This window comes from Mus musculus, chromosome 17, assembly GCF_000001635.26.
Source record: "Mus musculus strain C57BL/6J chromosome 17, GRCm38.p6 C57BL/6J".
Lineage (NCBI taxonomy): Eukaryota > Metazoa > Chordata > Mammalia > Rodentia > Muridae > Mus > Mus musculus.
Window position 1 is genome coordinate 69,420,309 of NC_000083.6, and position 24,491 is coordinate 69,444,799.

The following is a 24,491-nucleotide window of genomic DNA, read 5'->3' on the forward strand; positions in this document are numbered from 1 at the left end:
GTTTGCCAGTGTGTCTGTGTGTACATCACTTGTGTGCCTGTTCCTACAGAGATCATAAGAGGGTATTGTATCCCTAGCAACTAGACTTCAGGGTGCCGCTGTGGGTGCTGGGAACTGAGCCTGGTGCTATGCAGGAGGAGGAAGTGTAAGTGAGCACTCGCCATGTCTCCATTCATGTCGCTGGTTCTCATGATAATGCCCCTTACACAGAGATGTAAAAATCTGGTGCTGCTTTTTTTTTTATTATTATTTTGTTGCTTATGCATTAGGTGTCATAAACTTAGAATCCTTTACCAATCTTCTATCAGGCAGATCTACTCTTGCTTTGGTCTCCAAGAGTTACATTATTTTGGTTCTTGTTGTTCGATTGTTGGTCCTTTTAAGTTAGTTTTTGTGTGATGTGAGGGAGGAGTCCACACTAACTCCTATGTACACATCTGCTTCCATCATGGTTTGAAAAGAATATTTTTCCCCTCTGCATGATCCTGACACACTTGTCAAGTCAGCTGGCCACAGATGAACAGATTTGCTTCTGGGCTCTTAATCCTACTCGGTTGATCTGTGTATCCGCATGTCGGAAATGAGCTGTGTGTAGTGTGATACCTTCTGAAATTGGGAAGTGTTACTCTAGCTCTAAAAAAACCACTGTTTTGGCTCTGTGGGGCCACTTAAATTTCTGTATCACATTATGGATGGGCTTCTTGGTTTGTTCGTAAAAAGCCTTTGGATCTTTCATGTTGCTGCACCGAACTGGTAGATAATCTTGAAGAGCTACACTAACATTGTTAGGTCTCTTAATCTGGAGCAGTCTATTAAAATCTCTAAATTCCTTCAGTGCAGTTCCATAGTTTTAGATGTCTTTGGTTTATTTTTAAAAATTTTGTTATTTTGGATATTACTGCACATGAATTTTCCACTTAATTTTTTTCAGAATGTTTATTGCTGGTGTATAAAAATACAACTGATGCTACACAGAGAAAACCTGTCTCAAACAACAGCAACAACAACCACAAAATACTGATGTTTTCCTGGCTGACTGTATGGCCTATAACTTTGCCAGTTAACATAGTAGGGGTGTGTGTGTATGTGTGTGAATTTTCAATATACCATCTGTAAATACAGGTAGCTTTACTTTTATTGTTAGTTTATATGACTTTTTAAAAATTTTATAGCCTAATTTCTCTGTCTAGAACTCCAATACATTGTTCACAACAAATGGAAAAATAATGTTTTATTTCTGATTTTGGGGTGAATTTTTGCTCCATTAAATTATATTGTTAGCTTTTCATGTAAATCCCTTTCCATACTAAAGAAATTTCCTTCCATTCCTAGGTTTGTTTTTCTTTTTTTTTTAAATCATGAAAAAGTTGAATTTTGTCACATGCTTTTTCTGTGTCAGCAGAGATGGTCATGAAAATCCCCTTGACACTATTAGGTAGAATACGGTACTGATTTGCATGAGATGGTCATGAAAATCTCCTTGACTCTATTAGGTAGAATATGGTACTGATTTGCCCAGGCAAATCCCACTTACTTGTGATGTATATAATCATGGTGTGGAATCCTTCATAGCATCCTTTTATGATCATTTTTATTTCTGCAAGGTATTAGTAAGGGTCTGAAGAGATGGCTTAGCTGTCAAGAGTGCTTACTGCTCTTGCAGAAGATGGAATTCAGTTCCCAGCACCCATGGCAGGGAGCACACACCTGCTTATAATCCCAGCTCCAGGGAAGTTGAAGCCTCTGGTCTTTGTGGTGCCTGTGCTTATGCACATATGGACACACATAGACACATGGGTGCATGTGCACACATGCACACATTCCGGAGTGCACACATACAGGTGAAAATAATAAAGATAAATCTGAAGATGTTTAGTAAGGTCTCCACTCTAATTTCTGAATTTAGCTATTTGCATATCCTCTAATTTTTTCTTTGTCAGGCCAAACTTTTGTCAGTCTTGTTGACGGTTTCCCTAGGAACAAACATTTCATTCACTGATTGTATTTCTTTTTTTTTTTTAATATTTTATTTATTTATTTATTTTCGAGACAGGGTTTCTCTGTGTAGCCCTGGCTGTCCTGGAACTCACTCTGTAGACTAGGCTGGCCTTGAACTCAGAAATCCGCCTGCCTCTGCCTCCCGAGTGCTGGGATTAAAGGCGTGCGCCACCACGCCCGGCTCCTGATAGTATTTCTTAATGTTTTCTATCTCATTTATCCCTTCCACAATGCTCTTTCCTCCTTAGAGTGCTAGCTAGTTACTCCTGTTCTATTACTTATTATTTTGAATTCTCGTAACCTTATATTCATACTTTAAAGCCCTAAACCCCAATTTGACTCTTAATTGAGGACAGGTTCATTAGGTAGGTAATTAAGGATGACTGAGGTCATAGGGTGGGGTCTTAAGTGGTACAGTTGGTTTCCTGATTAGAAGAGGAGATATCACAGAGCTCTCTGTTTATATGCACAGAGAGTGAGCCAAGTGAGCACACAGTGGAAAAGTAGCAAGCCAGGAAGACATGCCTCCTCAGAAACCAACCCTCCCTAGTCCTCCTTGATCTTAGACTTCCTGGACCACAGAAAGTAATTTCCTGCAGTTTCTCACCCAGTCTGCGGAGTTTGTTTTGGTGGCCCTAGTACACAAATACAGTATGTTAAGTTCAACACTGAGATTTTTGATTTTTCTTCCTTTGTGACACAGGCATTTGCTGTTAATACATTTTCATTGTGTCATGGAAGGTTTAACACAGATACTGTCTTTGTTAGAGTCCTATTTCTGTGAAGAGACACCGTGACCACATGACCAAGGCAACTCTTTTTTTTTTTTTTTTTTTTTTTTGGTTTTCGAGACAGGGTTTCTCTGGATAGCCCTGGCTGTCCTGGAACTCACTTTGTAGACCAGACTGGCCTCGAACTCAGAAATCAGCCTGCCTCTGCCTCCTCCAGAATGCTGGGATTAAAGGCATGGACCACGCCCAGCGACCAAGGCAACTCTTATACCGGAAAGCATTTAATGGGGAACCTTGGCAGTGTACAGGCAGACATGGAGAAGCAGCTAAGAGCTTCATCCTGATCTGCAGGCAGAGAGCCTTGGGCTTCTGAAACTTCCAAGCCCACGACCAGTGACACACCATCAACAAGGGCACACTCCAGCAAGGTCACACCTTACAAACAGTTCATCAACTGAGGAGTAAGCATACAAATATATGAGCCTATGGAAGGCACTCTCGTTAAAAAAAACTCAAGAAAAAACAGGAAGAAGAGGCAGTGTGCACTTGGGGCTAAGTTTGAGGTTGGTAGTGGGAGGGGAGGACCTTGCCTTAGTTGCCACCAAGGAGGTAAAAATACTGAGAGAGTGAGGAAGGTTTTGGGACTTCTAGCATTTTCAGTAGGAAGACAGCCACTAAGGAAGTGCTGCTAAGGGCACCTTTGAGACTGGCCATCACAGACCAACACTAGATGTCCTTTAAGTTACCTGGGTATCGGGAAGGGAAAGCTTTCTATGATCCAATGAAATCATCCGTGGAAGGAAAGATTTAAAGGTGATGTTACCGGGTGAGCAAGCGCCTGCTTTTCTCGTGAGGCAAGGTGTGAATGTTGAGAATGATCGCAGAATTGGAGGAAAGCCTTCTGGAAGATGGTCGAGTGTTCTGTTTTGGTTTCCTTCAGGAATAAGTGAGGCACAATGAAGTGAGGTTTGGCTGAGAACTTCAATCCTCCTTGGGTGGGAGTCAAGAGACAACCCCCAGTTCTGCCACTGCCAGGCTCAGGCTGGTATTTCAGTTTTCCCATCAAAATGCTGCTTACACATGATCACCATTTCTTTCCTTTTCCTAAAATCTCCATAAATAGTGCAGCTGCACATTCTTTGGAGTAGAACATTTTCTTGCAAATGATATGTGTCTGAAATATACCTTAGAATATTGGGTTTTGAGGGGATCTAATGAGCTTGGCTGTTCTTGTTGCCCATAGTTGTTAGACAATTTGATCAGGCAGACATAGATAGAATATTACTGTTATTACCGGTAAACCTAGCATCAGAAAACATGGCCTAGAGCTGTAGATAAATTGGCTGTGTGATACTGAACTCCAGAATGAGGCAGTATTACTCACCCATTGCCAGAAGCACAGAAAATTGCAGGCCTTCTCACATTGTCTCTGGGAGCATTTCGTATAGGCGGGCAGAGCGGAAGACAGACTTTATATTGGCAGCCAGCTCCCTACAGGCAAAGAAGAGGGAATGGAGCCTTCTATTATCATGTTATCTTCAAAATGTATTGATAAATAAGTTACTCCTCCTTAGAGGATAATAAGGGAAGGGTAGAGGGAGGCCAGCATAAGGGACCCCAGTGGCTGCTACTGGTTAGATTTCCCCTGCTGGCCTATCATTCTGATGACTAAATGTTGGAAAGCTTCTGGGTTCCACCCCGAGAACTCCGGTCCTATTCTCTCCCCCCTTCTTGTCTCCTCCACCTCATGGTCCTCTGCTCTTCACTGTCTGCCTCTACTTTTTCTGTAGCAGTCACCACTTTCTGTGAAAAATGCTCGATATTTCTGTTTATTGTCCATGGGCAATATCTGTCTACCAAATGTTTCTTGAAGTCAGGGTCTAGAATCACCAGAGGAAATTATCCAAGCCCTAGTAGACCTTTTCTTTGAATTATAGCTCTAGGTTTATGAATTAGTTAACATCAGGCGTGGGGTTATTTAAGCTGAGAGAATCTAAAGAGGACAAGAAGTACAAGTGAATTTCAAAAATAACTTCTGCTTATCCTACCCTCCAACCTGACCTCTGTTAGTGTGTGTGTGTGTGTGTGTGTGTGTGTGTGTGTGTGTGTGTGTATCAGTGAGTGTGTGTGAGGCCAGATGTGGTTGTTGGGATGTCTTCCTCATTCATCTCTCCTATCTCTCTCTCTCTCTCTCTCTCTCTATCATCTCTATCTATCTATCATCTCTATCTATCTATCTATCTATCTATCTATCATCTATCTATCCTCTATCATCTATCTATCTATCTATCTATCTATCTATCTATCTATCTATCTATCTATCTATCTATCTATCATCTATCTATCATTTATCTCTATCTATCCTCTATCCTCTATCATCTATCTATCTATCTATCTATCTATCTATCTATCTATCTATCTATCTTTTGAGACAAGGTCACTCAGTGAACTCACTCACTGAGCTCATGGTTTTAGCTAGACTAGCAGGCAAGTGAGATCCCTAGACCGGCCTGTCTTTCCATCCCTCCCCAGCGTGTGGGTTACAGGCACATATTGCACCCCTGGCTTTTACTGGGTGGTGGTGACCTGAATTCAAGTCTTCATGTTGCATAGCAAATGTTTAACCCAATGAGTCGTTTCCCTAGCCACTCATCACCCTTTTTAAAATGTCTATTTTATGTGTATGATTGTTTTGTCGGTCTGTATGTCTGCACCACGTGCGTGCGTGGTGCCAGTGAAGGCCAGAACAGAGCATTGGATCTCCTGGAACTGGAGTTACAGGTGGTTGGTAGCCACTGTCTGGGGGCTGGGAACCAAGCCCAGGTATTGCAGAAGAGAAGTCAGTGTTCTTAACTGCTGAGCCACCTCTCTAAAGTGAGTGACTCCCCACTTGTCACTCTTAAAAAAATTATTAAAATTCTTCATCATTGCTAGTAACTTTGTTAAGCAGTGAATTTCATTGATTGGGGGTCAGGGTATTTTGTATGAGAAGGCATCAGTTGCAATAGAAATTTATTTTGTCAGCCCCCTGCACCCCCTACCTCCAAGGCTGAGGGATCTGGAAGACTTGAAAAAAAAAAAAAAAAAGAAAAACAGTGAACAAGGAACAGTGTCTTCCATACACAGCAGCATAGCTGCATATATGATCTCACAGGAATTAGGACACTATCCACAAGCCCTGTGTAAACTGAAGCCAGATCAAATCCTACCATGGAGATAGGAAGGGGACATGGCATCCTATTCACAGGCTAGGGGATACTGGTAGTTGAAAACTTCCAGGAAAGGGGTAGTCAGTTTCCATCTACAGTTCAGTAGATGGAAAGATGGCTCAACAGAAGACCCAGGTTCCATTCCCAGCACCCACATGGCAGCCCACAGCAATCTCTGACTCCAGTTTCAGAGGATCTGATACCCTCTTCTGGCCTTCATGATACCAGGCTGGCATGTGGTGATGTGGTGCACAGGCATACATGCAGACAAAACACCTACACACACACACACACACACACACACACACACACACACACACATTACTAAGTGTCGCACCTAATAGTGTTGTGGTAGGTTGACCACACTCCAGTACAAGGCTATCCATATTAGAATATATGATCAGCACAAGTTGGATTTGATGGATGAAAAGGGGGTGGGGCACTAAGCTGAATGGGTGGGGAAAAGGGAATAACCTAGGAGGGGATGGGATGGGTGAACAAGATTAAACTGCATTGTATGACATGAGATGGAAGAAAGAAATGCTGATATACATGTCTTAGTTCTCAGGAATGGAGAGAGGTATAGTATGCAGAGGTGTAGTGTGGTACAGAACCAGCCTGCTGGAATGGTGCAGAAAGGCGTGCTCAAGATGAACATTGTAGTGGCTTACATGTTAACTTCAGGCAATCACTGCGTTTGACTGACATCACACACACAACAGTGTTGGTCATCTAATAAAGAATGTGTCGTCTAATACAAGTATTATATATGTGTTCCATTTGAGCTCAGCCAAGAGTATAGCTATTTTATTAAACCACGAATGCATGACAATACTGATGATATTTCAGCTTTATTTTGTGTTGGGTTGCTCTTCACCTAAGCTCCTAAATCTTGGGACCAGTGTCAAATGTGTGATTTTCTAACAAGTACAGGTATCTAAAGATACATATCTACAAAGCTGACATCTGTATAGTTTTTGCCTGTGATTCTTGAATTTTAACCTATATAAAAATCATCCCTATAAAGTTGGATTTTTTACACCGTATATGGCATTTAATCCTATTTGCCTTAGAATTATTCATATTCTATCTGTATTTTTGCTTTCTTTTCCTTTTGTGATTTTAAGACAGGGTCTCAATGTGTAGCTCTGCTTGGCCTGGAACACACTATTTAGACCAGGCTGGACTCAAACTCACAGAAATTATGTTTCCTCTGCCTCCTAGAGCTGGAATTAAAGGCATGTGCCACCATGCCAAGCCATCCTCTTTTTTTATTAATATGTAACCTACTTCAGTGTAGAGGTCATATAATGGTATTTTTATATCTTACATAGCAATGACCCCTCTGCCTTGCTTATTAAAGTTATTAATCAAATATATTTTAAAGGAATATTTAATAAGAAATAATCTTAAATGTCATTTATAATACCATTTAAAAGTAATTTCCAGTTCTCAATAATGTCTGTAAGGTTCAGCAACGTTCAGAGGAAAGCACTATATAGTATTTTTTACTTAAACATAATCATTAAACTTGGTATGAATAACAACTAATAAATAATGATGTTGGTAATGATGATATAGAAGAAAATATAATATTTGTCTGTAGAAAAGACCTGTGTGTTTTGTCATTTGTTATATTGCTTTCCCCCCCAAACCCATGTGATTTTAGTTTTTCCTCTATTTTCTCGTTTCAAAACTGTAGCATCATCTATATCCCTGCATTCTCTGCGTGTGATACTCAAAGCCAGACCTGCTCAACTCACAACTCACAGTCTCCTATGTGGCCTTCTCTTAGTTTGCAATATAAATTTAAATTTCAGTTTTGCTATGCATGTCTACAATGTAATAAAATGGAAATAATAATAATAATACTATCCTAAAGTTCAGGTGATGGATATTGCTCTTATTAATCGCACAAGAAAAGCAATGAGATTGACATGTATTTAGAAAGGTAATATGAATTACTTAGGTTTGACATGTAAATGCTCAGATGAAAACCTTATCTTTGGAATAAATTATGCTTATTTGAAAGTAAACACCCACAGTGCCTAGAATGTTCTTGGCACCATACCTTGTGAAGGAGTAGAAGCAAATTCCAATTCAGGACTCTGGAATAAAAGGCGTAGTACATTGAGATTGGACATGGGGAGCCTCTGGCCCTGTCCACTGCCCTTCTATACCCCTCACGCTGGGGAGTAGGCTCAGAATGTTCTCAGCTTTTTAGAGGAGGCATCAATGCCGTTGTCAAGATATAGTTATAAAAGCAAGCGCTGACATTCGGACTCCTTAGCCTGAAACTGTTCAGGGTACTGACATGGTGTTACTAATGGAAAATTCCATTCCTGGCCTCATGTGATTGGTCACTTAAAACACAGGCTCACTGAAAATGATATAAAGTTACAATAACTGTGTATAGCCTAGACATGAAACAAAATGAATTTTGTGTTTTGATAGGTTCAATCTAAAGATACCTTGTTACGCCAAAATCTGGGGGGAAAAATCTTAAAGATGAAACACCTCCGGTCCAAAGCATTTCTGATGAGGGATGCTGCCAACTTTATAGAAATGACTTTTATATTTACAGAGTTTTAAAATTCAAGAACTATAGGTGCACGCACATGTGTATGTGTGCATATGTATGAGTACAAAACAAAATTTGTATATGGTAGAAACAATGCTATGTGTTCACTGAGCCCTGACCTCTCTTTATAAACTCACTACCTTTGGTGTCTTTGTTTAAATACTTATTCTACCATAATACTAATAAATAATGATGTTGTTAATGATGATATAGGACAAAATATAATATTCGTCTATAGAAAAGACCTGTGTTTTGTCATTTGTTATATTGCTTTTCTGCCAACCCTATGTGATTTTAGTTTTTCCCCCATTTTCTTGTTTCAAAACTGTAGGGTCATCAGTATCCCTGCATTCTTATGCAATAGTTATCTAGACCTTTTAATATTTGCTAAGGCAAACGAGGATGGCAAAAATGCATAAGGTACAGCAAGCAAAACCTTCCCCGAGGGACCCAGGGTTCAGTGATGGAAAGCAGAAAGCAGTAATCCAGTGTAGGTGTTGTGTAAAACAAAACAAAGACAAAAAGCACTCTAGCAAGACAGGGAGGATACCTAACCCTATGTGGATCACTGAAGCTCGAAGGAGGCTGGGCCAGGTCTGGAAGTGTAGCAGGAATTAGCCAAGTGAAGAGGAAGTGTTCACAGAGTTGCCTATGCAAGATGAAGACATGGAAATAGATGCCAGCCTCAGAACACCAGACTGTGTAGAAACTGTTAGCATCGCAGGAAATATGAAGTCCTAGGCAGGGAGTGGCAATTTATAAAGCTACCCAGTGGGCAGAGGACTGTGTAGATGGTACACAGTGGGTACCATGAGGGAATACCCCCTGGTGTTCTTTCTTATCATCTTTGGTCATGTGAAAAGAGCCAAGAATATTCCTCCCAGGCCTCTGCCTTTTTCACAGAGGTAATGTGGACAGTTCCTTCATCCTTTCTTTCAAGTACATCTACTTTGTTTATACAATGCTTTCTAGAAGGCCACACCTTGGGACACATATTCTGCATTCTACCACATCCATAGTTCACTTTTTAAAAAAAACAAAAAACGCAGGCTCTGATTTTGTAGACCATATGGTACCTTCAGAAGTCTAACATTTCTCCAAAAGAAGTGACATAACCACATGGTGTGTGTTGTATTGTTTACAGAAAACCCTAGTGACCGTAGGCTTAGATTTCTCAAAACCTACTTTGATAAGAGTTCTTAAATGCTCCAACTTCCCTTTCCACTCACCAGAGGTAGTGGAAAGGAAAGGTTAATTGGGCAAAGGAGAATATGGTCCTGTTCAGAAATAGCTCTTTTGGGGGGGATTCCAGTGTTTGTTGTCAGGATACCTGCAGTTCAGTTCATATGAATCAGCAGTGGTAGCTCAATCCACCTGCAAACACCATTCATGAATCAGCAATGGGGGTTCACTCAAGAAGTAACCATGAGGCTCTGCCAGTCAGCCAGAGTCCACACAGGAGCAGCAAGAAGCTGCCGGAATATCATGCATAGTTCTTTGGTGCATTTCTCTCTACAAAGTCAAGACAAATGATGATCAGTGAAGAAAGCCAGGTGAACCAATGTCATCACATTGTCGGTGAAGAACAGCACCAGCAAAGCCCAGCGAAAAACCAGCAAAGAGTGGCAGGGCAAACCAGCGCCAAAGCATTGTCCGCTCTGTTGAGTCATACTTATACCCTTTCCAAACACTGTCCACTCTCCAAACATCATGTGTCCTCTCTAGCGTCCACTCCAGCCAAATACCACAAGCCTCTTTTCCAGGCAGCTTCTAGGGAAACACGACATGTCTGTTCTCCGCAAAACATCTTTTTATAAGACAGTTTCAACAACAACAACAACAACAAAAATCACATGACACAACTGAGTCTCCAAAGAAATCAGAAAATTCCATTTCAGTAATCTGTCTCCACTGGGGTTTAACATGACTCTCCACCTGTCATCGTAAATAAACTTTTATTGAAACACCATCATGACTATTAATTTTCACATTGTCTGCTATGCTTCTGTATTCTGAAAGCAGCTAGTAGTTGTGAACGTGTAGCAGACAAAGCATACAAATAAACAGATATAAAAATAGGAGACTAAAAATGCCATTTTAATAGTACTGCAGTAATAGAGGTAGGAAGGAGAAAATGTTGGAAAGGAGAGCCAGAGAGATGGCTTATCAGTTAAGAGCACACGTTTTTGTGTTAGTGTAGAGGACCTGGGTTCAATTCCTAGCACCCACACACCGCTAACACCCATCTCTAACTCCATTTCCAGGGGAAATAGGGTCATTTCTTGACCATTGTGGGGCACATGGTGCAAAGACATGCAAGCAGGCAAAAAACCCACTCACACAACATTAAAAAGATAGGTTAGTAGAGATAGATGGATGGATGGATGGATGGATGGATGGATGGACAGACAGATAGAATGTGGGTTTATTTGAGCAAGGTTGCCAGGAATAGAGAGTGAATTGTAACTTTAAGACGCTAAAAAAAAAAAAAACAGTGCCAAGTTTGGGATCTGTTTTAGACTTTGGCTGCTACTCACTGGGGCAGAGCAAGGATACAGAGAACTGTGGAAATGGGGGTAAGATTTAAAAAAAAAACATATTAGTTCTAAATATGGCAAACCTGCTTTCATATGTCATCTCACCCAACCCTTACTTATGAGGCTCTCTTCTTACTGAAAGGTCTAGGGTTATGACCAGTCTGGTTGTCAGTACACAGTGGTTAAAAGTGATTGACTCCCATGGTTTGGGTTACAATTATGCCACAGAATTCGCAAACCAAACATATCTCTTTCTTCCTTGCAGTGTGAAATCTCCTTCATGATGATCCAAGCCATCTTGCTTTCTTTTCATTGTTTGCTTCTGCAATAAATACCACAACTAAAATCACTCAGAGAAGAAAGGGTTTCTCTCATCTTACAGCTTACAGTCCATCCTAAAGGGAGCTTAGGGCAGGAATTCCAGGCATGAACCTGAGTTACCAATGGAGGCAGAGACCATAGACAAGTGCTGCTTACAGACTTGCTCCTTGTGGCTTGCTCAGCCTGTTTTTCTTTTTTTTTTTTTTAATATTTATTTATTTATTTATTTATTTATTTATTTATTTATTTATTTATTTATTTATTATCTGTAAGTACACTGTAGCTGTCTTCAAACGCACCAGAAGAGGGAGTTAGATCTCATTATGGATGGTTGTGAGCTACCATGTGGTTGCTGGGATTTGAACTCAGGACCTTCAGAAGAGCAGTCAGTGCTCTTAACTGCTGAGCCATCTCTCCAGCCCCCTCAGCCTGCTTTTTATATCACCCAGGACCACCTGTTCAGCAGGGATGGCACCACTTATGGTAAACTGGTCACTCTCATATCAAACATTGATTGAAAAAAAAAGTTCCCTACGGACCTACCTACAGGCTAATCTGATAGAAACATTTTCTTAATTGATGTAACCTTTTCCCAGATGATCCTTCTTTATATCAAGGTAACAAAAAGAAAACCAAACAACCAAACAACTAACTAACTAACCAACCCAACCATCAAACACTAAACAAGACAAGGAAACAAACCTAGCCAGCTCACAGGTAATGTTGGAAACTTCTACTTTGTCAACAAGAAAACTCTCTTTATCATTGGTTCCAAATAACCCAGAACCCACTGAGTTTCCAGAAATGATATAGAAACTGGTTTTGCTCTGGTGTCACCTGGATGGCTAGAGGTCCATGCCTCTGTCTTTGCAGAGATGTGCAGGAGATGCTGTGTAAGACACAGGAGAGCAAATGGTGTCCATCAATCATGGTTAGCTCTGTCATCCCTCTCCTAACTTATACTTGCATTTAAATCTGGGCTTTACCACAGATTGCCTGTATAACCATTGTCAGGGTATTTAAGTGTCAGTATCTCAGTATGCTTGTCTTTCAAATAAAAACAGAAGCATAATCCCACACAAATGTGAGAGTTAAATAAGATAAATCCAAGCAAAGAAATGAGCACAGAATTCAGCATAGTCATTGGATCTGGGTTGACTGACTGCTGTATGACTGAGGTTGGGCTAGGTACTGGGGATGCTGTGGGGTGGGCTGCCTTCTTCCACCCCTGTGTCCACTCATCATCCATTATGACTCAGCAGCTCAGCACCTCACTGTCATGAGTTTTCTTATCCCTGATTGCTCAGCAGTCATGTACAGGCCACTTTCTAGGTCCTGTTGTTATTCAGAATAGCTTCATATCTGAAACATTATTAGATGCACACATCCTGTCTTTGGTCCTGTTAACTTTCTTCTTTGTCACCAGGAAGCCGGAGCTCTGACTTCATTACTGCGTACACAGAATGACTTCATAACTTCCTTTCTTACCTTTCCTCCCTAAATAAGGTCATGCTATTTAGTGGCATTCTAATCTGTACCCTCATTTCATGTGTCCATGACACTCAAGACCTTTGCTGTCCACAGCTGGGTTCTCTCTCTGATCCTCCTGGGCTACAACCAGTTCAAATCCAGCCTGGAATACACTGTGAGATTCAGTCTCAACAAAGAAGCCAAGGCAAAACAATCCCTTAAAAGCACTGGGTATGGTAGCATATGCCTTGAATCCCAGCACCCAGGAGGCAGAGGCAAAGGCAGAGGCAGAGGCAGAGGCAGAGGCAGAGGCAGAGGCAGAGGCAGAGGCAGAGGCAGAGGCAGAGGCAGAGGCAGAGGCAGAGGCAGAGGCAGAGGCAGAGGCAGAGGCAGAGGCAGAGGCAGAGGCAGAGGCAGAGGCAGAGGCAGAGGCAGAGAGAGAGAGAGAGAGAGAGAGAGAGAGAGAGAGAGAGAGAGAGAGAGAGAGCGCAGAGAGAGCAGAGAGAGCAGAGAGAGGCAGAGAGGCAGAGGCAAGTGGATCTCTATGAGTTTGAGGCCAGCCTGGTCCACAGAGTGAGTTCCAGGCTATCACCATTCTCCCTTGCTTTTCTTCCTTCTTCTGTTTAAAGAGGTATTTCTTGCATTTGCTTTTTTCCTTTTACCCTCTTCCCCTTTCTATTTTTCTGTTTGTCTCCTTCTGTTTTCCATTTCTTCTCCACTATCTGCTTGAACATGATTTATTGTAGATTCTTATGCTTAAAATTTACTGAACAAATTTTTATAAGGTCAATCCACTTTTTGAAGATAAGTTGAATGTTGTGAGTTGGAAGCTCCATGCTGTGTCTTAGAGATAATCATGTTGATTTGAATCTGAATATTGTCATTTCACTTTCCTCCCATGTTAACCATGCTATTCATCTTCCACACATGCCATGCATGCCATCTCATGTCTATCCATGTTATATCATGTACACCATGCCATGTATGCTATGTCATGCCTACATATGTTACATTATGTCCACCATGCCATGCACGCTATCTCATGTCTACCCATGTTATATCATGTTCACCATGGCATGCACGCTATCTCATGTCTAACCATGTTATATCATGTTCACCATGCCATGCATGCTATCTCATGTCTAGCCATGTTATATCATGTCCACCATGCCATGCATGCCATCTCATGTCTATCCATGTTATATCATGTCCACCATGCCATGCATGCTATCTCATGTCTAGCCATGTTATATCATGTCCACCATGCCATGCATGCTATCTCATGTCTACCCATGTTATATCATGTCCATCCATGTCATGCATGCTATCTCATGTCTACCCATGTTATATCATGTCCACCCATGTCATGCATGCTATCTCATGTCTGCCCATGTTCTATCATGTTCACCATGCCATGCATGTTGTCTCATTTTCCATTCATGCTATCTAATAAAATCAGCAGTTTTACTTGGGAATTTGGGAGAACTTTATCTAGAGAATAAATGTGGATACATGGATCATTAATAAGGGAAAAGGGTTTTCAATGAAGTCGATGTTCTCCAGGAAATTATTTATTTTCTGTGAACACAGTGTAAAAATTTAACTGTTCTGATGCAATTTCTCCAACATGGAGGTTTTGCTATTGTTCCTCTTTAAGAAAATATGGTTATTGCACATTTTAAAGCATCCCACGGGACTCATAAACTGCCTCGTAAATGCAAACCCGCAGAGGCATGGCTCTTCATTCTTCAAGCCTGAAGAATGCCTTAATATTTTCTGCTTTAGCACAGCAAAGTCATTGCTTTTCTTTATTTCATCGCCTGTCCTCCCTCACTTTTATTGTTCAGTGACGCTGTCTTTCCTCTTTCTGTGTATTTTCACCTAAGTCTCCTTTTTGTCTTTACAGACCAGAAACGACAATCAGTGTTCTTGGCTTCTTCATTTGGTTTTTTGTCTCTGTGTCTCAGCACAAGGCACTCACCCCTGTTTTAATTATGCTTTTCATCACCCAGTGTCCTTCCCGAGGGCCAACTCAATAGTTTGAGAAAGAATTCATTTCCAGCATTTTATTTCTATAATCATTCAAAACTCATGTGCTCAGACATTTTGGAAAGAATCATGGCTTAATTTTTCATGATGAAAATGTCCCTATTTAATCTACTTCAACAGTACCAGGGGTGAAAAATTATTTTAAATTCTAGTTGGTTGAATAATGTATTTAAAATGAGTGTTGAGCAAAAAGAATCAGGGTCTGTCTGGAACCACATGTCTCCACATGTAAGGGTCTTGAGTGTCGTCCAGGATGTGCTTGCAAATTTTTCTAGTTTTTTTTCAACACTAACACAGAGTAGAGGAAAAGCTGGCTAAAGAAACGAGGGCTTGGGCCTGGAGAGATGACACAGCGATTAAAAGCACTGACTGTTCTTCCAGAGGACCTGGGTTCAAATCTCAGCACCCACATGGCAGCTCACAACTATCTGTAAGTTCAAGATCTGACATTCTCACACAGACATGCATCCAGAAAAAAAATCAATGCACATAAAATAAAAGTAAATACAAGAAACAAGGGCTTGAGGAATCCCAAGAAGTGCAGCTCTTCATTGCCTGTAGTGTTTTTTTTTCCCCAGAACCCATTCTTTAGCATTTGTTTACCACCAGAATTCTGTTTCCAACTTCATAATGTTTCCACGTATTTTAAGCCAACATTTCTCCCAAATCCCGAGTGGTTTTGATAAGGAGATACTTTTCCACATGTGCTTTCTGGGTCCTCCAAAACCTTTCCGAGTACCCCTGGAAGGGGGGGGGGGTGTCCAGTTTGATAGGCTCAGTGCTGGGCTAAGAAAGTTGGGCATCTACTATAGCTTGTTTACTGTCTTGCTTTTTATTGCTGCTCCCATTACTGAGCAGAAGTGACCGCAGAAGTCAGAATATAGTAGATGGTAGCCACGGCTACCTCACTGGTAGAATGGCTGTCTTTAAAGCTGTTTGAGCAGGGTGAGTTGCCATGCATGGAGTATTCAAACAGAGACACAGGGGGACTACACCACGAGATAAAGCTTCGTTGGGGTGAGTCTGGGTAAAAGATCTGTCAATGAATCCAACTCATAGTATAGCTAAATAAATGGGAACATTTATCTTTCTCTTAGGTATTCAGATACCAAATCTAGCACTTATATTAAATATAAAAGTATTAAAGCCCAGAAGCTGCATCAGGATATTGAAATAAAATCAACAAAATAATTCTGGTCATGGTACAAATTTGAGATAACGCTGAGTGAAATCTACAGCTGAAACCACCTAAACAAACTAAGACATATCACCAAAGTGACTCGCAGATAATATTAATTGTCTTGACTAAAATATAGACAGGACCTGGTACTATAGCTTGGTAATTGATCCCCTGCTTATATTGTGTGAGGTCCAGGAATGATCTTCAGTGTAAACAAAATTTTGCGCACACACACCCCCATTAGACTGAGAACATACTGTCGTTGGGCTCTGTAGGAATGGCATTAGGAAGGGGGAGGGTCAATGAAGAGATGCTTTGAGAAAGGACAGAGTCTACAACTCTTGTTCAGGAACGGGGGCTGAGAAATTCTTGTTTAGCACTGGCCTGTTGTTCTGGTTCCTATTAGATCACATTTCTGTCTATTGCCACTCCAGGCTCACTAAAAAGCTAGAGGGCCCATCGGTCTATGTACCGATGTTTCTGTTAGTTATTTTTACTTCTCCTACCTCTTTGGCTACTTTCTAGTCTAGCATTATGCAGGACTTTGTCTCCATTTTTTTTGTTTGTGTGTTTGTTTGTGTGTTTGTTTTTAATACTTGAAAAGATAAGTGATGGGTTTGGGAGAAACGTACATACTTTTTAAAAGCTGCTGATATGCCTGTAAGCTGGCCACTAAAGGATAGAACACTGTTCTACAGAGTGGACATCCCCTGAAACTCGTTAGGAAGGAAGACTCTCGGGTTCTACTGTACCCTCCTGACTCACAGGCTACAGCTTAGCCTGGTCCCCAGAATTCACACACACATTAATATCTATGATCCACTGATCTACTAATTGTTTCCTGTAGGGCACAATGTCCTCCTAGCTTGTCAATGATTTCTGGAGTGAGTTTAATTGGGTCATGCTCCTTTTTCTCTCTCCCTCCCTGCCTCCTCCTCCTCCTCTGCCTCCTCCTTCCTCCTTCCTCCCTCTCTCCCTCTCTCCCTCTCTCCCTCTCTCCCTCTCTCCCTCTCTCCCTCTCTCCCTCTCTCCCTCTCTCCCTCTCTCCCTCTCTCCCTCTCTCCCTCTCTCCCTCTCTCCTTATCTCTCTGAGACAGAGTCTCACTATGTAGCTCTGGCTGTCCTGGAAGTCACTGTGTAGACCAGACTGGCCTCAAACTCACAGAGGTCCATCAGCCTCTGCCTCTTGAGTGCTGGGATCAAAGACACACAGCACCACACCAGGACCCCTTGCTCTTTCTTAATTCACTGAGATCCATATTTCAGAGGGTCCTCACAGCAAACCCTGCAGATGCCTCAGTTCTTGTAGTATAGACGAGATGGGCCAAATAGGGTGACATATCCAAGGTTAAACAGTGAGTTAATGGGGAAGGTGCTGGACCTGCGTTTGCATCTGGTTGATCCTTAAGAATGTTTTCAGATGTTCTTAACACGATATTTTCCTGTGGATATTTGTTTATGCATTCGGTGAGTAAAGGCCATGAACACACAAAGTTGTAAAAAATTAAGGGTGGTGGAGGGGTGTTTATTTAAAGCAGTCGGCAGTCATTCAAGCAAATCTCAAATAGTGCTTCATGTGTCCCACGGTGCTGAAACTAGAGGGGCAGATAGTTTTTGTTCCCAAGGGTTTGGGTGTATCTTGGGCATATGAGAGGACTCCACCCCTTTGTGCATGGGTATTTTTCCTACCCATTGGCTGATTTGCATCGTGCTGAGGCAGGCCCCATCTGTTTCATCTCCTATGACACCAGGTGCTAAGAGCATTTGTGACTGTGTTGTGTTGAAGCTGCCCAGATGCCTCCATGATAACCGTAGTTCAAGATTTGTGAAACTATTTACATTTTCAACCTATTATGGCTTTGAACAAACTCGGTGCCAGCCTGGCTATTTAAATGCCTATGTTTGCCAAAACAGGGTAGAGCTTAAGGCTTTTAATCAAATTGTTAGTACTGTGCTTTTAGAACAGCGCTATTATTTCCAGGAAAAGGTGAAGAATGCCCAAAAACTCTGATTGCCTTTGGTTTTGGACAACCCCATTCAACTACAGAGATGGAGGATAAAAGCCAAGGCAAGGGGATCCTTATGTGGTTTTTGACTCTGTCACTGAAACCCACACGCGCGTGTTGCAAGCTGGTGGCATCTAATGAGCGTTGCCTACACCGCACCAACATTAATCAGGGAACAGATATCTTCAAGTGAACTACGGGTTAGGAGCCTGCAGTGAGCATCCAGCAAGTCCTTGTTCAGGGTGGAACCAACTGTAAAGGGCGCAGATACCAACTGAACCAGATCTGGGCAAGCTCTTAAGTATGTAATCAATGTCAGAGATGTTTTTCCTCATCCGTGCAGAAGTTGGAGTTTGTCCGAGACATGTCTCATCTGTACTTTTTTTTGCAGTGACTAACACCGTTTCCTCTCAGGCTATGACCTTGAGAACCTGCAAATGTGGGAGTTGACCCAGTGGTCACGGGGAACAGGACCCGCGAGCAGCGCCCTTGTCATGCATGCATTGCAAGGTCATCCTGTTTTTCTCTTTTAGCTCTCTTGCTGACATTGAGAGGCCTGGGGCAGCCAGAGAAGTCGTGAACAGCAAAGACGGGTTAACTTGGTGGTTCCTCCCTCTGTTCAGAGACAGCCACACTCCAAGAACTCAGCCTCTGGAGTAAAGTCTAGTGCGATGTGGGGAAAGGGACAAACTCATCTTAAATGTCAGCCCGGCATCCCTGGGGGTGAGTGACAGCAGGTAGTTAGAAGCAATTAGTTGTGCGCCTGCCGGGAAACCGGGCAATTACCTTTCTGTCTGGCTTCCCCTTCCGTCCTTCCTGCTTCGGTGGAAGCGGTAGAAGCGCCCTGCTCCTTCGGCGGTGAATCGCCAAGCTGGCGCGGGGACCGAGGAGGAGCTGAGCCGGGTTGCCTCTCCTCCTCCCGCCGGCGGAGCGGTGCATTGTGGAGGCAGCGCGCGCCCAGCGCTGAGCCGCGGCCCGGGACCGCGCGCAGGGAGCTGTCCGAGGTGCTGACCGTCCCGCCCGCACCCTGCGCGCCCGTCTGCTCCCGGCCCCGCGGTTCCCCGGTCCCCCGTCGGCTCCCGCCCTCTGTCTGTCCACCTCTAGAAACCCAAGGGTGTAGCGGCTGAAGGAAGTCATGGTGTTCGCTCCAGGTACTCTTTTATCTTCTTTTTCCGCAGACGTCCAGGCGGGGAGCGGGGCGGGAGGCGAACGCACCCGGAGGGAAGGCCTTTAAGACGACGGGGGTCCCTATGCGTGCTTTGGAGTTGCAGTGGCCCGGGGGGTGGAGACCGCCGGGTCGCCCCTCTCCCACACCCGCCTCATCTGCAACCCCAACCTTTCCGTCTCACAGTCCCGCCTGAATCCCGGCACCCGGAGTGAGCACCGACACCTTGGCAAGTGGCCCACTCGCCAGCATCGGACCTGCGCGGGTGTGCGGGCGGGGAGTGGGGAGAAGGATACAGGGCTTGGGGCTCCTTCTGTGGGAGTCTCTGTCGCCGCCTCTCCTCCCCTTCCTTAGAAGTGGCAAAGTGCCCTGCTTCCTTCCTCCGGGCCTCCAGAGGAGGTCGAAGGCAGGGGAGCGGGGCGAGGGGAAGAGGAGCGCTAGCCCTATGGATTTGGATCTGAAACTCTGTCGGGACTGCAGCAGGAGAGAGGCTACTGCGGCGCCGCGGGCGCTTGCAGCGTCTTCTGCTGGCAGGTGGCGAAGGACCTTCGTCCTTTTGCTGCGATTGGAGGCTACAAGTTGAAGAGTCAAATTTATCTGAGGTTGGCGGGTTTATCAGTCTCTCTCCTCTCTCTCTCTCTCTCTCCCTCTCCCCCCCCTCTCTCTCTCTCTTTCTCTCTCTCTCTCTCTCTCTCTCTCTCTGTGCACGCGCACGCGCGTTCAGGTGCTTCTGCTAGGGCCTCGACCTAGGTGTGTGTGTGTGTGTGTGTGTGTGTGTGTGTGTGTGTGTGGTGGGCTGAATGAAGCGTGGACCCGTTTATAGTTAACATTTCTACGTCCAAAGTTTCTCTCTCTCTCTCTCTCTCTCTGGTTTTTCTCTTTCATCTTTCTAACCTTCTTTTTCAGTTTGCCTGCCCTGACTCCCTCTCGCAGTTCCCCTTCTTGTTTTTGTTTGTTTTGGCTGTACTTCTTTTTAGGGGCAGTGTACAGCAGGTAGTAGGAAACACATAGCATCACTCTGTCAGCTTTGGGGGTCTTTAATTTGAGAAACAGGTTTGAAAATGTCCTGGGCAGGGGAACAGACATTGGAGAAGAAAAAGAAAGCATTTCTAAAAGGAAAGAATTGGGTCTGGTTTTTACATTTTTTCACTGAAAGAAGAGGAAGCTCTCCACCTGTCAATGACCAGTGACAGTCCCTGAGTCCCCGAGAGGTTAGCTAAGGAGACAGGATCCACAAGTGCACATGTGCCTTAGAGCAGTGGTTCTCAACCTGTGGGTCTCGATCCCTTGGGTTGAACGACACTTTCACAGAGGTTGCATATCAGATGGTATTTACATTACTATTCACAACAGCAGTAAAAATAAAGTTATAAAGTAGCAACAAAAATAATTTTATGGTTGGGAGTCACCACATAAGGAACGGCAACAAAGGGTTACAGCATTAGGAAGGTTGGAAACCCTTGCCTTAGACTAGGAATGTCGCTCTCCTTCCAAAACAGATAACTTAAGGGAAATGAGGTGGAGGTCCAGTCTGTGTCGGTCAGTCAGCGCAAGGTCAGAGAGTCAGAAAGCAGCAGGTCTCAGTCAGAACAGCTCTTGTCTCCCTCTGACTCAGTCGCCCTGTGGTGTGAGCAATGTTACCGCTTCCTGGGGGGCGGAGCTGAGGTTCTTTGGAGTTAGACTCCGCCTCTTTAAGTCCTCAGAGCCATTCCTCTGAGGAGACACACCCCAGCTACAGAGGTGCGAGGTGGAGCAGTGTCTAGTGCTATGTTGTGGGATGTTGTTATCTATTCAATTTTCCTACGAATGAAGGGGTGGAGGCAGTGTAATGAACTTAGACTCCTTCTGGAGGGGCAGGCGGTCTGGATTTAAGCAGCTCAGAATTTCAACAGATGTTGTTGCCATCTAACCTTCAAGTTTGTGTAGTTCCTGTTTATCGCAGTGGAGGAAAATAGTGATGATTCACATCTGCCAAAAATAAAAAATAAAAAAATAAAAAAATTAAAATTTCAGAAATTGACCTGGGTATGACAGGCACAGAAACCCGCGAAGTGAGTCACCCCTCCCCTAATTTTGAGTTTCTTGAAAATCATAAGCATTTGGGGGCTAAAGATACTGTCAGCGCACCATTGTGCTTACTCTCCTCATATGTGTGGTTACATCCTTCTGAAAGAAAACCGTAACGGTGATTATTTTAATCTCGGCTAGAATTTCATTATTGTATTCTCATTTCTAGTCTATTACTCTTCCAGATCACTCCAAACTGGAAATACCTTCCCATTGCATTCCTCCAAGCTAACCTAGTACCCAGGAGGGAGACTCGTGGGCTAAAAGTACTCAGAACCCAACAACCAGCTGTTCATAAACCTCATGTGTATTGTGTTCTTATTGGATTTTCACAGCAATAAATAGGGGCCACAGGTTTTAAGACCTGGCCTTGCTCTTGCTTTTGTAGATTGACCTGTGTTTAAATGGCTCTTTGCTTCCCTCAAAGGCACTGGTAAAAGGCAAAGCTACTCTCAGTCTAGAAATGCAATGGGAAGGGGTGGGGGGTGGGTGTTGCGGGAAGCACCAGAATGAAGCTCTATATAACCCTAGTTGGAAGCCACTCTTACCATTTGCTATAGAACACGTGCATATTCTTGAGTTTTGGTATCTATGCATTGTAAGAAACAAGGCTTTGTGCTTGGGCAAGAGCCTTGAGTAGTCTTTCTTGGTTTGACTAGACTAGAAAAATAAACTCTCCATCTTTCATTTCTTTTATATGATTAATAGACATTGTAACTTAGAAGAATTTTAATTTTGTGAAAAACCAATTTAAAAATTCTCCAAGCTCATGCCTACTAATTTTTTTTAAAAAAGAGTTTGGATCTGAATTCAATTAGTCATTTCTTGTACCTTTTGTGGTGGTTACACAAAGGCAGCAGTTGGATGTGCAGCAAGACATATCAATGCCTCTGCAAGGACTGACTAGGTACCCTCAAACAGAGATTTAACCAAGTCGGAGCACATGGGTAAATTGAGGCACTGTGATCAATTCTTTCCTCAAACCTCTCCATTCTCCTCTTTCTGTTTCCTCAAACTGAAGGTCAAATGTTTCCAGAGCAACTTGAAAAGCTCCCCAAATGTAAATGGCCAATCCCAAGGAAGAGGCTGAAGAACCAGTATGGAGAAATACTTTGCTTCCTGTGTGTAATGTTAAACTGGCCCACATTACTTCTCTGTGGGGAACATAGCAACAGTTACCACTTAGAAGCAGGAAAATACTGTAAGATCTCTGGTGCTGCTGGTGTTTGGAGTCAGGGTATCTCAGTGTTCTTATCTATTCATAGACAAAGCCAAAGAGGAAGCATGGAGAGAGAGACCACTGGCCATTGTTATGAAAGTTGGTAAAATGTAGCAGAGCATATTTCTTGGCTGAATTCCTGGAAGGGGAAAAATATACACTCACAAATTCAAGTCTTTTCACTGCCATTTTATTCTGACTAAAGAATGCCTACATCAGTAAGGAATAAAAATGTAGTAGAGAAGTGGAAACAGGTTCTCTCATCTCTGGTCCACACTGCTTTCTTCCGGTGAGAACCATACATCTCAGGGATTAACTCATCTCTCCTGTGGATGTGGCAGTTGGGTTTGCTTCAAGTTAGATCCTGTACCAACAAAAAGATCTTTTCTCTTGTGCATAAATCAGGTAAGGTTATAATAATAAGGATTTCATAGAGACATAAAATGGTGTGCAATTGCAAGCAATTAGGTAGACAGACCCTGACGTCTAAGCTTGATTTGGAGAGCATTTAATACCAGTGTTTCCAAAGAAAGCAATCAAATGTATTTAAGAAAGTATTTATTACAAGATAGCCTTTATACATTTATATAAATCTATCAATTCCAAAAAAGCAATGAGTGAATTATATAGCAGACCATCTTAACTGTCAGTTTTATAATCTTCTAGCTTTACAAATTCTTTTCTATACATGTAGTCTTTTAAAAATGCATTCATTTCTTTAAAGACTACATACACTGCATTTAATTTTTGCATACAATTCAATGAGATTAAAAACATACATAGGCTCATGTAGTCACCACAGAGCACTTTTAATGCACTAAAGTCTTGGGGTTTTTGTTGTTGTTGTTGTTAACCTTTTCTGTCAACATCTTCCCTCCCCTTACCTGCACTCATCACAGGTCCTCCACCCCTAACCATGTGCTCAGTTCAGAATGTCATACAAATGGAGTCACGTTGGGCCTTAGCCACTGATAGAACACTAACGAGATTCACAGACCAGGTGGCTTCTAAATAAAGGAGATCTTTTCCTAGAGGTGGAGGCTGGGTAGTCCAAGACCAAAGTGGTATAGATTGGGTATGGCAGATTCCCTGCAGACAGCTACCTTCTCATCATGACTTCATATGGCAGAGCACGAGAGTCTCTATAGATCTTTCATAACAGAGCTGCTGTCCGTCAGGAAGGCACACCTCCATGTCCTGCTCACAGTGTCATTGTAGGCAATTGGATTTTAGCAGAAGAGTGGTGGGCCATGTATTATTCAGGTTTCTCTAGCGTCATGGAACTTATGGGATGTCTCTCAATATTGAGGGAAATTATTGTGATGACTTACAGTCTGTAGTCCAACTACCCCAAAACGGTCAGCTGTGAATGGGATGTCCAAGTATCTAGTAGTTGCTCAGTCCCATGAGGCTAGTTGTTTCAGCAGGTCTTTTGTAGAAGTAGGTTCCAACAGATCTGCTGGCAAGTAAATGCAAGCAGGCAAAGAAGAGCTAATCTTCCTTCTCCCAATGTCCTTATGTAGATCTCCAGCAGAAGGTGTGGCCCAGATTAAAAATGTGTACCACCACACCTGGATCTGGGACTTGTTTTGTCCCAGGCTGACCTTGAACTCAGAGATCTCCTTGCCTTAGTCTCCTGGAATTAAAGATTTGTCCTACCTTGTCTGGGCCTAAGCTTTTCATGGTCACCATGCCTCACGATCTCCATGTCAAGATCCAGGTCAGAAACTTGTGTCTTCCAGCCTCCAGCTCTGGACCACTGGTAAGCCCTCCAATTCTGGATTGTAGTTCATTTCAGATATAGTCAAGTTGACATCCAGGAACAGCTATCATAGGCCATAACAATCAAATCACGTCCTTTTGGAGACTGCCTTCTTCCCCTCAGCATGATGGGTGGTGAGCATCAAGAGCTCACGTGTTTACTGTTGAGTAGTATCCCATTGTTTGGCCATACCTAA

At 42.9% G+C, this 24,491-nt stretch overlaps 1 protein-coding gene and 1 long non-coding RNA gene across 3 annotated transcripts in view; one reads left to right on the forward strand and one right to left on the reverse strand.

Moving 5' to 3' along the window:
- Positions 1-2,817: 2,817 nt before the first annotated feature.
- Positions 2,818-19,932, reverse strand: A930029G22Rik. The gene is made up of 2 exons (XR_003952217.1): positions 18,869-19,932; positions 2,818-4,220 (listed from the first exon to the last, which is right to left on the reverse strand). It is a non-coding gene; the product is annotated as an RIKEN cDNA A930029G22 gene (long non-coding RNA).
- Akain1 (A kinase (PRKA) anchor inhibitor 1) overlaps positions 17,603-24,491 on the forward strand; it is a 51,323-nt gene continuing 44,434 nt past the window's right edge. Inside the window, exon 1 of one of the 2 annotated variants that reach the window (XM_006524415.4) lies at positions 17,603-18,805. In XM_006524415.4, coding sequence (XP_006524478.1) covers positions 18,754-18,805 — 52 coding nt within the window. In that variant the 5' untranslated portion in view covers positions 17,603-18,753. Of the gene's footprint in view, positions 18,806-19,017; positions 19,234-24,491 lie in introns of those variants that run through there. The other variant, NM_001145192.1, reaches the window with a different exon arrangement.